The 13,625-nt window shown below is 38.4% G+C and overlaps 1 protein-coding gene across 1 annotated transcript; it reads left to right on the forward strand.

Moving 5' to 3' along the window:
- Nucleotides 1-6,378, forward strand: LOC123872290 (E3 ubiquitin-protein ligase RNF25). Its single transcript, XM_045916494.1, has 7 exons — nt 1-202; nt 287-593; nt 1,356-1,574; nt 2,929-3,045; nt 4,907-5,023; nt 5,473-5,585; nt 5,919-6,378. Exons 1-7 carry the CDS (start codon nt 111-113, stop codon nt 5,971-5,973), a joined length of 1,020 nt encoding a protein of 339 aa, XP_045772450.1. The 5' UTR covers nt 1-110; the 3' UTR covers nt 5,974-6,378.
- Nucleotides 6,379-13,625: the final 7,247 nt, after the last annotated feature.

Here is a 13,625-nt window from a genome sequence, read left to right on the forward strand (position 1 = left end):
CATCAATTTCTTGCAACATTTTTTTTGATAGCTTGATTGATTTTTGTCAGAGATTTGGTCCAGGGGCCAGCTGTTCGTTGCACCGACTGCATTGCGCCTGCTTGAACTGTATGCACTTAAAACCCTTCCCTAGACTTAGCCCGGATTTAATTTCACTTAGTCCGCCCTTCGCTGTCACCATGTCAGCCTCTGTGGATGCGAGGTGCGTTATAACCTGTTTTACTCCTTTGCTCATACATATTTGATGTTTTTCGATTTCACGTATGTTTTGTTGAATAATTTTCAGAGTGTATGACGAGCTGGAGGCTCTAGAAGCTATATTGATAGACGGGGTCGTTGTTACCAATGAAAATGGTGTACCCAGAGTGCTAGAAACTGTTATTCATCCCTCTACTGGCGATCAGATCGACCAGCAGTATGTGTGTGTGACTTTGGAAGTGAAGCTGACTCCAGATTATCCTGAAAGCAGTCCCGAAGTGACTCTGAGAAACCCTCGGGGGCTGGACGAAAAGGTGGTGTCCAAAATTCATACAAAAATAAAGGAAAAACTGGATAGACATGTTGGGAATCCAATTGTTTTTGAATTGATTGAGGTAATTTTATTTTTCTATTTCGGTACCACTGGTTATGAAAGGGCATTCCGAACCAGTGGTAAATATTTTGACAGTTCAAAAGCACTTGTTTAATAAAAATATAATCTACTTATTCTATTCTATAACTTATTTGACTGTGTAGTAGTATGAGTAATTATTATAGTCAATATAATAATTACTCATACTCTGCCAAAATAACTTTGCTAACTTGGAACCGGCATAAAGTAGGATTCCAGTCGATCAAATCAAAAAGTCAGTATAAGTGAAGGTGAAGTGAAACCTCTTTGAATCCGTAATTTTAAGTTATTATGAGGTTTCTAAAACTACAAATTATGAAATAAAGTTGTTGCAAAGTTGTAGAAATTCAAAAATTTAAGTGGGATTCTTGTGATTAAATTAATTTTAAATTTATTTCAAATAACAAACTACTATCTGTCAAATGAAGTTGTGCTTTTGCAGAGTGCTAGCTTATTGAGTGAAGAGTAAAGAGCATGACATTTGCAATGAAGTTTAAGTAAATTAATTATTATTGAAAACATTAATTACAGTTCTTACAGTTCTGTCAAGAACAGTACAAAATCTTCTGACTGTTAAAGTCCTACATACATAAGTTACATACACAAATACATAGATTTAAAATCATAACCCTTCCTTTCGGCTTTGCCGTAGTCGGGTAAAAAGAAGTAGAAGTAGAGAAAGAAAAAGAAGAAAAAAAGAGTATAGTATACACATAGAGTTAAAAGAAAAAGTTATTTTTTACAGATTGTCCGCGAGTTCCTCACTCAATGCAACCTACCCAGCGGGCAATGTGTGATCTGCCTTCACAACTTTGTGAACGGCGATGTGTTCATCAAAACGCCGTGTTACCATCACTTCCATAGCCACTGCCTGTCCAAACACCTGATCAATAGCAACAAATACTACAATGAGGAGATGGAGAAACTCCCCAACTGGCAGCGTGCACAGGCCAAACCATACCAGGTCAGCAAGTATACAGGATGCATTATAACTAGCTTGACCTGTTTACATCTAACATCCCTTCCACATTGCCTGTCAAATCCATTTTCCTACATGAATTCATTAAAACTTTTACAGACCTAAACTATGAAGCAACAAAATATTTATTTTTTATTTATTTAGAATTCTTTATTGCATACACATACAGAACACACAGAAGAAACTATAAGTACATGAGGGTGCAAAGGCGGCTTTATTGTTAAAGCAATCTCTTACAAGCAACCTGATACAAATATGTTCCTGATTTTGTTCATCTGCCTGAAGCAATAAAATTGTATGCTTGCTTTGTGCCTTAATTTCATTTCAGTAAAATCCTTACTAATATTAAAATTCGAAAGTGTGTCTGTCTGCCAGTCTTATCTTTTCATCATGGACCATCCGTTTTACCAATTTTGACAAAATTCAATACAGAGTTGCATCCCAGGAGACAGACACGGGGTATTTTTTATCACAGAAAAACTAAAGAGTTCCCACAGGATTGTTAAAAATCTGAATTGACAGGGTCATCTTATCTGTTTTTGTTATTAATCCCCGACCCAAAAAGAGGGGTGTTATAAGTTTGACGTGTGTATCTGTGTGTCTGTGTATCTGTGTATCTGTCTGTGGCATCGTAGCGCCTAAACGAATGAACCGATTTTAATTTACTTTTTTTTGTTTGAAAGGTGGCTTGATCGAGAGTGTTCTTAGCTATAATCCAAAAAAATTGGTTCAGCCGTTTAAGAGTTATCAGCTCTTTTCTAGTTTTCTTGTAGAAAAGAAGGTTAGATAACCGTTAGGTTTTTAATATTATGTCAATTGACAAATGTCGAGCTGTCAAGATGGATGTTGCCTAAATACATAATTATTTATTTGAAAATGATGTTTTGGAAAACTCAGATACTTTAGATAGTAGGGAGTAGTCCAAGAAAATCAATTCAGCCGTTTGAAAGTTATCAGGTCTTTTCGGTCTTTTCTAGTTACTGTAACCTTCACTTGTCGGGGGTGTTATAAATTTTTAATTTACACTTGTTTTATCTTATTCATCCAACTAAACTTTCCCAATGGACCATCCATCTATCTAACTTCTCACTGCCCCTGCATGAAATTCCTGACTAATCACTAAGTACCAATAAATACTAGTCTGCTTGTTTGTTAGTTTGTCCTTCAATTACGTCGCCATGGATGCCATTTCGCATGGTATAGTTCATACTTTTTCTGCTGGAAAATCAAAGAGTTCCTACGAAATTTTTAAAAACCTAAATCAATAAGTTCTAGGGCATCAGTTAGTGCTTTACAAATCCATGTTACTGTAATGAAAGACTGCATCCTGTTATTTCAGCAAACCTGCCCGGTGTGCCGCTGTGTAATCTCGTTCGATGTGAAGAAGCTAGAGCAGGCACCGCCACCGGTTGATTCTGTTAACGCTCCACCTTTCCGGCTAACTGAAGATCTGAAGGCATGTATAAAAATTCATCTTTGAGAGGGGGGTTTAAGACCCAAAAAGAGAAGTGTTATAAGTTTGACGTGTGTATCTGTGTATCTGTCTGTGGCATCGTAGCTCCTAAACTAATGAACCGATTTTAATTTAGTGTTTTTTGTTTGAAAGGTGGCTTGATCGAGAGTTCTTAGCTATAATCCAAGAAAATCGGTTCAGCCGTTTGGAAGTTCTTCTTCTTCTTCTCTCTGGGCTGGTTTCCGCACTTAAACGTTTCCGTCTGTTGTGCGTGTGTTGCCCCTCCCCGCCGAAGTCTTCACTCCAGCCATCCAAGCTCGCTCCAGAAGCCAAGTAGACCGCCCAGGTTGCCGAGGACTTCATGGAGTGAGGTTGGGGAACCCAAATGGCGTTCTCGTTGTTCTGCCACGACCATGCACTCCAGGAGCACGTGCGTCGGCGTTTCATCGACCTCCATGCAGGCCCTGCACAGAGGACTGTCGGTAACACCTATAACGAAAAGGTGTTTGTTTAGTGGGCTGTGCCCTGTTATGAGTCCCACCACCTTCCTAAGTTTACCTTTGTCCAGGCGGAGTAGTTTGTTAGTTTGTCGTTGATCTATATTAGGGAAAGCCTCTTTGGCTTGCCTGCAGTCAGTTGCGCTTGCCCATAATCGGGAATGCTCTTTAAGTGTTAGTTCATGCAACCAAGTTTTATACTCACTGAAGGGTATGGGTACAATGGGCTGTGGCCCTGTCACCTTCAGCGTCGTAGCCTTGCGTGCTAATGCGTCCGCTGCCTCGTTTCCCTGGTCCCCATCATGTCCTTTGACCCACCGTAGGGTGATGTCATTCGACATGGCGAGTGTTTCCAGAGCCTTATGGCAGTCTTGTATGAGTTCGGAGGTTGTCGAGAATTTAGCCAAAGCTTTGAGAACAGCTTGGCTATCTGAGTTAATGTTAATCTTAAAGTTTTTTACCTGTCGATTTGCCATTGCTATGGCTGCGGTTGTAATGCCTACACACTCTGCTTGGAAGACAGAGTTGTCCTTACCGAGTGCGTGACTTATTTTCATGTTTAGTTCTTGGCAGTAGGCTCCTGCTCCTGTGCCGGTTTTTGTTTTGGATCCATCGGTGTACACTTCTATTGCATCTCGTGTTGCCTTCGGATCTATGTTTATCTCTGGATATATTTTGTATTGTTTGTCCAGTATGTGTTGTTTCCTGGTTCTGTCGCATTTCCACTCCAGGCGTGGTTCTTTGGTTATGCTTTGCACTAGAATTTTAGTGTGCCTTGTGTTCTGTTCTTTCCATAGACCTGAGGTTTTCAGTCTCAAGGCTGCGAGCGTTGCTTCTTCTTTGATTTGTAAGTGTAGGGGCGGGATCCCCAGTATGATTTCAAGTGCTGTTGTTGGTGTGGTACTCATGCAGCCTGTAATGGCGAGGCATGCTTGTCGTTGAAATTTCTGTAGTTCTTGCTGGGCGGTCGTAAGAAGAGTTCTCGGCCACCATATCAAAGCGGCGTATGTTAATGAGCTTCTTACTACCGCTAGGTATAACCACTTTATTATCTTTGGTTTAAGCCCCCATTTTTCCCCAGCATGGAAGTTTCCCCGTTTGGAAGTTATCAGCTCTTAGTTATTACTGTAACCTTCACTTATAGGGGTGTTATAAATTTTTAATTTACACTTGTAAAGTTTCAATTTTTTCCTATTACGGTTAATGAGATATAGCCCGCAGACTGACCCGATGGGATATGAGACTTTGAAAACATCGAACCAATGTACCCCATCCAGTTTTATTGGAAAAGCAATAATGCGAAGATGTTTTTTAATTAATATAATAACTTATATAATGCTTGTTTGCTTATTCTGGGGTTGTTGTAGGCTCTTCAGGCGCGCATGGCGGCGCAGCTGGCGCGGCAAATCGCGCGAGGTGGCGTAGTGGGCACAGGGGACGACGGCCCTCCGCTATTGACCATCAGCACTGCAGCCGACAAAGAGGTATGTAACTTACGAAACGCTGACATGATCAAGTTTACCGTCAAGTTTGCACTTGAAGTGGTGTCCAGTCAACTGACAGCCATACATAGTCAAGTTTACTGGACGCCGTTTCAAGTCCGCTGTAAACTTGATCGTGTATGCCGTATGGTCAGCGTAAAGTCGATTCATACGACATGAATTTCCACAGAGATTCATAGTCATTCAACGGATTCAAACAGCTGACAGGGGCAAAATGCTGAAGGTATAGAAGTCGGTAGAACAAACTTTTTTTATATGTGTGTAAATTATATGCATTCATTGGGGTGCCGACTGAAAAAATGACGTCCATTTTCAAATTAGAGTTGCCAACTTATTTTTTTTCCTAGGGTTGTCATTTTTGTGATTTATGGGGTGCTAATTACGAAAATGACGGCCATTTTCAAGTCGATAATGCAATTTTACTTCTCTAGGAGGCTAAAGGATCCAGTAGCGGCGCTCAAGCCGCGAAGGTCGAAGCCCGGCCCAGTACCTCTACGGACGCCGCGCCCGAAGCTGACAAGCAGGCATATCGTGGCCCATACCGGTAAGCAAGCTTTATTTGATCACATCGGTTTTGAATGCTGTGTTTTAGGATCGATTCACACTAACACAGTTGAAGCTAATCATCCGGAAAACAAAATGATCTGGCGCACGAAAGCTTCCGTCCGTATAAGAAATAATTTTCAAATTTTCATTATTTGTTGTTAAAGCATAGCGGCCATAGAAATATACATTCTGTGAAAATTTCAACTCTCTTCCTAATACGGTTCACGAGATACAGTCCGCTGACTGACAGACGGATAGACGGATGGATGGACAGCGGATAGTTTAAACGCTAGAAACTTATGGTTCGTAAAACAAGTGTTTGTTGTCGCAGCGGCTTCAACCGCCGCGGCAAGCCGGGCCGCCGGGGCCGCGGCGGCGCGCGGTGACCCGGCTGCCGCGCCCGCTCGCCGCCCGCCGCCTAGCGCCCGCGCACACTCCACACGCACACTCCCCCGGGCCCCAACACGCCACTGTCACCGTCTGAGCCGTCCCTCTCGCACCCAGCCCGCGAGAGAGAGACGACACATACCCCACTTGACCTTAACGAAGCCTATTTCCCTCTACAACTACATACAGCCCTGAAAGAGACGCAATATACTCCACTTGACGAACTTAACCATACCCGTTTTCCACTACCGGTAGAACTTTTTTATAAAGCTGTATACGTGACTGAGCTTTCTTTCTCAGACATAGGCCGCGTGAGAGAGACGCAACATACCCCACATGTCGAACTTAACGATACCCGTTTTCCACTACCGTTAGAACTTTTGTATATAGCTATATGCGTGACTGAACCTTCTCTCTCAGACATAGGCCGCGTGAGAGAGACGCAACATACCCCACTTGTCGAACTTAACGATACCGGTTTTCCATTACCGTTAGAAGTTTTCTATAAAACTATATGCGTGACTGTCCTTTCTCTCTCAGACATAGACCACGTGAGAGAAACGCAATATACCCCAATTGACGAATTTAAGGAGGTAATAAGCTTACCTCTGTTACCATTACCGTTTGAACTTCTATATAAAGCAGCAAAGAAGACGAAATCGCAATATACCCGTTTTCCACTACCGTTAGAACTTTTCTATAAGGCTGTATACGTGACTGAGCTTTCTTTCTCAGACATAGACCGCTTGAGGGAGACGCAACATACCCCACATGTCGAACTTAACGATACCTGTTTTCCATTACCGTTAGAACTTTTGTATAAAGCTAAATGCGTGACTGAACCTTCTCTCTTAGACATAGGCCGTGTAAGAGAGACGCAACATACCCCGCTTAACGAACTTAACGATACTCCTCTGCCATTACCGCTAGACCTCTTATATAAAACTGTATGCATGAAAGACTCACAATATAGTCTAGGTGACGATATTAACGATACCTTTTACCCAATACCGTTAGAACTTTTATATAAAGATCTACGCATGAAAGAGATGCAACGTACCCTAGTCGACGAATTAATTGGAATCTCTCTCTTCCTCTCGTTCCGAAATTTCTTGTTGCCAATGGGTATTTATTACAAAGTCACAGATTATAAGAAAGAAACGGAACATAGGATTAATGATATCTCTTTATCTCTGCAACGCTTACCATCCCAATTTGAAAGAACGCATATGCAATTGAAACGGATTGACGAAATTCACGACATTTTGTCCGCCTTTTTAACTTTTTATTCTGTCCAAGACTTCAAGTTTGCAGTCTGTCCAAATCAATATAATAGTATACAAAATAAAAATGTAAGTTCTATTATAGACCATTACGGGGCCTTTGCAGGTCACTCATATTTAAATTCAACTAGAGGTCACAATTTTTCTTCCACCTTCGAAAAAACCTGTTCCAGATCACTACAGACTAAAAATATAACATCTAAGTCCGGCATTTTCGAAAATATTACAGAGAAAAGCTTTAATAAATCTAAACAACATAAGACTTTCGAAAACAAACGCACACACACAATCCAAAGTTCTACACCAATACTATCCCCACTTTTGATAAAGTATATTATATTTGAATTTGTGGGATCGAAGTTCATGTTATATACGTATTTATATTATATTGTGTCATATTATATTATAAAAACAGGGTCCTTTTTTATGTTAACCGACCAATGTCGGGTTATATCGAGACTGACGATTTACCCAAGCTCACTATAGGTACGTACGTAGTTATTTTATTGCCAAATATACTATACCGTAGGTACCATAATATACTGTATACCTCCTATTCAAGCAACGAATTGATTTGCTCTCACTATAATATACCGCCTTCTTTCATTAGGTTTGATTAAAATATTATATAACCCATCGTATAAATAATTAAAAATAAGTGTTACTTATAATATTAATATAGATTATTTATTTATTTATTCAAAGGTACACACACAGTTTTCATTTAAAAGGTAATATCTATGGCTTAGTTTACAAATGCTTTAGTGCAACTGTGAACTAAGCCAGCAATATATAAAATGCACAAACATAACAGCTTATTTGATAAAAATAATTACTTTTACAGTAAGTCTAGTAATTTGAGTAGTACTTTACTCCATTCACCCAATTACAAAATATTATGTTCGAAATCCATATTTTTTACACTATAATTTTCCATATCTTTTTTAGTTCCTAATAATGTAATACTGAAATTCGATACCACAAAGCAAAATATAATTTTATACAAACTAATAACCCTTTAAGCGTCTATCAGTCTTGTAAGAAGCATTCTAAAAAAATAATTAAAAATAATTAAAAAAAAGATGCTAATTACGAGATAAACACACGCTTCGCTCAGTCAGCTCAACGGTGACAGTTGTCAATTTGGACTTGCCATGGAAGACGGTGGGGCGGCACAAAAAATCCTCTTTTTAATTATAGCTTAGGACCTGATGGTAAATTTTTAGATGGTGCTTGTTAAAGAAAAGTTTGTTATATGGTTCTTCCAGATGACTCCTTTACTGAGTGTGAAAACCTAGAAACTTGTCCATCGTGAGTCCACGTTTAATGAATTTTAAGTTGCCCATATAAGATAGGGTGCTTGCATAAAGAAGTATGGTTTCGGTACCGACCGGTGCGGGGAAAATAGCCTTATGTCAACTTATACTTATCACCTGTCTCTTTATGTAAGAGCTCAAGATATGATTTACTAGAGGATGCCCGCGACTTCGTCCGCGTGGATTTAGATTTTTAAAGATCCCGTGGGAACTGTTTGATTTTCCGGGATAAAAAGTTGCCTATGTCAATTACAGGGACGTAAGCTACTTCGGTACCAAATTTCATATAAATCGATTAATAGGATGGGTTTTTGGGAATCCCGTGAGAAATCTTTGATTTTCTGGGATAAAAATAGCCTATGTCCGTCCCCGGGATATAAGCTAACCCTGTACCAAATTTCGTCAGAATCGGTTAAACTGTTGGGCCGTGAAAAGGTAGCACACAGACAGACACACTTTCGCATTTATAATATTAGTATCGATGGTGCTTGCATAAAGAAGCAGGGTTTCGGTACCGACAGGTCGGTGCGGGGACAATAGCCTTATGTCAACTTATACTTAACACCTGTCTCTTTATGTAAGAGCTCAAAATATTATGATTTATGAGGCTATTTTACCCGCTTCGATCGATACGAACCCGTGCTGGCACGTTGACACTGGAAATCCTGCTTCTTTATTCAAGCACCCTAACATTTTAGATCTTAATATCGGCTTTTTCACCATCTACAATAACATGGATGTAAAGAAACAAATGCTGTAAGACTTTTTTTTTTTTTCAATAAAACCTATTATTTTCGGCAAATTTCTTTTTGGCCAAACCTATTATATATGAATCCAACACGAAACGGCGAGATCTAGTTTATCATATTCAGTAAAGTAGAAGAAAATAGAAACTCTGATTTTATCAAGCATCTCCTGAAACTATCCCACCATCTCTAGGTCATTTATTAGTCTCTCAATAATTATACTCTTAGTGTTAAAAAAATACGATTCTGTGACAACCCTAGTCAACCCCCTAGATTCCGCATACTGTATGTTGTATTAAATGGTTACTCTAAAAATGTTTTAGTATTAAAGCTAAGGGCTGATTTATTTATTTGGTACTTGAAACTGCCATTAAACAGAAAAATTGTATGCTGATTAAAATATTATTTTTTTTTCAAAATTTTAAGTTACTAATTTATAAGACGATAATTTTTAACAAAAAAAATAACTATTTAGCACTTATAATACCACCAGTCATAGCAATGAACTTCACTGTACGATTATTGTATCAAAATCAATGAAAAAATCGGCCCTTAATTTTTTCGCACACTTAATAGAATCGTTCTATGAGCCGAAAGTAGGCCACTAGTGTACTGACTAAAGAAAATTTTCTGACGAGATCTGTGGCGTTGCGTACTTAACTATTTATCCGAATATACTGATATTTTCTGTTTTCCCCGTTTGCCCCAGCATTTCTTCCACCATTGCCGGGGTCAAGAATTTTTCTGGGGTCCGACTATATTTTCATTCCCGTTGGCCCACACACACTTATTATTGCAAGATGGTCCCTGAATCAACAAAAATTAACGATCTGGACACCAAGGCATAAAGTAAAAAAAGAATGTTGTGGGTAAATTAATATAAAACATATTTTCTTGTAAGCCTACTTGCGGTCATAGCGCATTTCTATGATATTTTCGGACCTTATGCTACTTACGCTATCAATTTTGGGATTAACGATCTTTTTACATCATATTATTAGTAAATTATTTATTCGAACTTCTAAAGAAAGGCTGCATCTATATGGTTTGATGAAAGCATATGACGGTCTTTGTTTTTTAGCTTATCGTACATTTCTCCGCGCCGTACGCCACTAATTTAAGAATTCTCAGTGTAAAATCCATTCACCGAATTCACTGTGTTCGGCGCGGTGATATGCAATGAGCTTTGTATGATATTAACTTTTAGTCTTAGTATAGTTTCGAATAATCTATTTTTAAAACTACTTTCGCTTCAAATATAATTATTTTTAGATATTGATTTTATTGGTATTATTTATATAAGAAATGTACCTACAATATTTTTAAATGATATTATTTAATTTGATATTTTGTGTGAAAAGATAGCAGGGCTATGAAGTAGCAATTTTTTGCATATTTTTATTGCATAGTTTAATGTAGGTAAGTATTGTTTAGATTTTGTTATAAATCTTAGTACTTATTACCATAGCTAGGTATACTAATATACATAGTCTAAGGAAGATTGTTTTCCATTTCAAAATTTATTAACAATTGAAATACGAAACGTTTTTACGGTATAAAGCACCTTTAACAAATTCTTCACTAGGTCTTGGTCTACAATGGCTTAATTTGCTAGCAAATTTTCCCCCCCTTTTCAATATGCAGCACATTCTTAATTTAAGCAAGTATTATAATATTTTAGTATGTAACATTCCATTTTATGGCATTAATACCAATTCGGTTCTACACAAAACATTTAAATTAACTAACCGAACTAAAATTACTGCCATCCTGTTCCATAGAAAGCAAAGCGAAGAGGATAGCATTACTTTTAGTTCCGACATTTAACGGCTGGATACTGAAACGCTGCTTATTATTTTAGCTACCTCGAATAGTAAGGCCTCATTTACACAAGTTTTTTGTTTTTTTAACGTCCGTTAAAAAAGCGTCCAAATGGAACTAATGTATTCCCATGTATATGTTCACACGTCAACGCTTTTTTACGTTGCATTTGTTCTATCTGTACGCTTTTAAAGAGACGGACATCAAAAAAGCTCTTGTTTAAATAAGGCCTAAGGGATGATTGTTTTAACGTTTTTTGGCGTTTTATAACCTTTACAAGTGGCATAACATACTATTTGAAGTTTTAAGGCAGGATTACATTAAGACAGTGGTGGTATCCACAAGCAGAAACTTAGATACTGCCACAGACTCTTCGACTTTTAAAAGATGACATGATACTTTTATCGCGTCACCTATTAAAACTGATTGTTCTACCGAACACATCACGTTTCCGATCCGCTTAAGTGGAAACCGAGCCTTAAGTTGAAATCTATAGAGCGCACTTTGACTTTGACGAGACAGATTTATGCCAGTGGTATAACGCTGTCTCGTTTTAACAGTGTCTTAAGTCTGAGCAAAGTCAAAGTGCTAGAAAAATAATACAAGAGCGATTGTCGACAGCGATGTCTGACAGTGCTGGATTGGCACGAAAAAGGCATAACACATAATATCCAGTCACCCGCAAATACTGGCATGCCTGCGACGTTTCACCAGTCATTATCTCAATATAAACCTGCCTTTAATTTATCACAAGTTTTGTGTATAACGGAATAACTCATTTACCGTGGCACGATAGTTTTTATACACTTTTTTTTTAATATCTGTCACGACGCGGGTAATGGATGGAAAACTGGTAAAAGTACTTGTAATCTTCATTTTTTAGGAGCAATATTTAAAAAAAACCAATGCCGCATGCGTCTAGTGCAACGCATATTTCGGTACAGAAAGTTAAAATCGGATGTAATATCATAAGCTGGGTTCCTTTTGGCAGCATGGCGGTGCGTTTATTTGACGACATGAAAGAAGAACATTCACATTAAACCTGCGCAGTGGGTGGTACGAAGTAATTGAGGGTTCAGAGTGTCCGTCCCGACACGCGATTGGTTCATCAGTCAGCCATGTCACTCAGCGGGAAAGTACAGTAGGTAATTCAGTTGTATACAATCTCTAAAGTAAACTAATTAGTGATATCCCTTTCACAGTGTTGCCAGCGGAAAGGGATAGCATGATCTGTCAATTTAGTTTTGTTTAGAGATAGGGCCAATGGCATTATTCGGCGCATCTATTGAAGAAATCATTCTCATTTTCAGTACTGAAAAACGCGTTGCGTGGGGTAGGTGTGGTCTGTCCTATAATGTGCCATCAGCATTAGTTTAATATACCTTCACTGGAATCTCTTTCTCCCATGGAGAGTTAAAATGAGACACAGCTATGGCTCGGATATAAATCTGCCTCGTTTTAACTGAAAAGTCAGAATATGTAAATTTTAGCCTAAAGATCGGCTTGCAGAATTACCTAGTTACTTAATTTCTTTTGAGATCCTTAGATTAAAAGGCAAGCTGTTCAAGCAAAATAAGAAGGTAATAAATAGGTTTAGTTTAGTGTCTACTTCTAAATAACTAAATATGTATTTCATAAACATTGTAAGCTTATAAACCACCGTACGTCAAACGTGTATTCGGTATATTGTCAGTTTTGTCATTTTGTCTAGATATATTTAGATGTATTTGATGGATCAATAAACTTACCAAAGACATTCGATTTTTATTTACATAACCCTATGGTCTATGGGTGTCATAACATAACCCGCAATCCCAAATTGGTCTGACTACACTGATGCGCTTTCAACTTGCGTACAGGCATGCGTCATATTATTGTAAGGTGTCGAATGCATCCAATAGCGCACGCGTACTTACGCATAATTGCATTAATTATTATTCTACACCTGCGAGGAAAAACGTTTCAGCTTTCGTAACTTTACAGGAGAGCGTGACAAAAATTAAAAAAAAATTACTAATTTCTGTTAAGCCTTTACGCTATCCAACCTTAAAAATGTTTGTCAGCAAGGTAAAAGGTTGAAGAACTCTCAGGCATGCAGGTTTCCTCACCATATTTTCCTTCACCGTGATACCTAGTGATACCTACTTTTTTTTTTTTAAACGCACATAGTTAACTCCGAAAAGTTAGAGGTGCGTGCCCGGGATCGAACCCCCGACCTCCGACTTAACCACTAGGCCATCACCGCTTAGATTCAGATTTTCAAAAACCCGTGGGAACTCTGATTTTCTGAGATAAAAAAATAGCCTATTATGTTATTCTCCAGGTCTTCAACTACCTATATCTATGCAAAAAATCAGGTCCCTTGCTCCGTTGACGACAAACCAACAAACAAACACTTTCGCATAGTATAATATGGGTAGGTATAGGTACCTACTTACCTACCTAATATTGGAAGAACCTCGGCCATTTTAAATTGAAAGCATTC

This window comes from Maniola jurtina, chromosome 15 (genome assembly GCF_905333055.1).
Source record: "Maniola jurtina chromosome 15, ilManJurt1.1, whole genome shotgun sequence".
NCBI classification, from domain to species: domain Eukaryota; kingdom Metazoa; phylum Arthropoda; class Insecta; order Lepidoptera; family Nymphalidae; genus Maniola; species Maniola jurtina.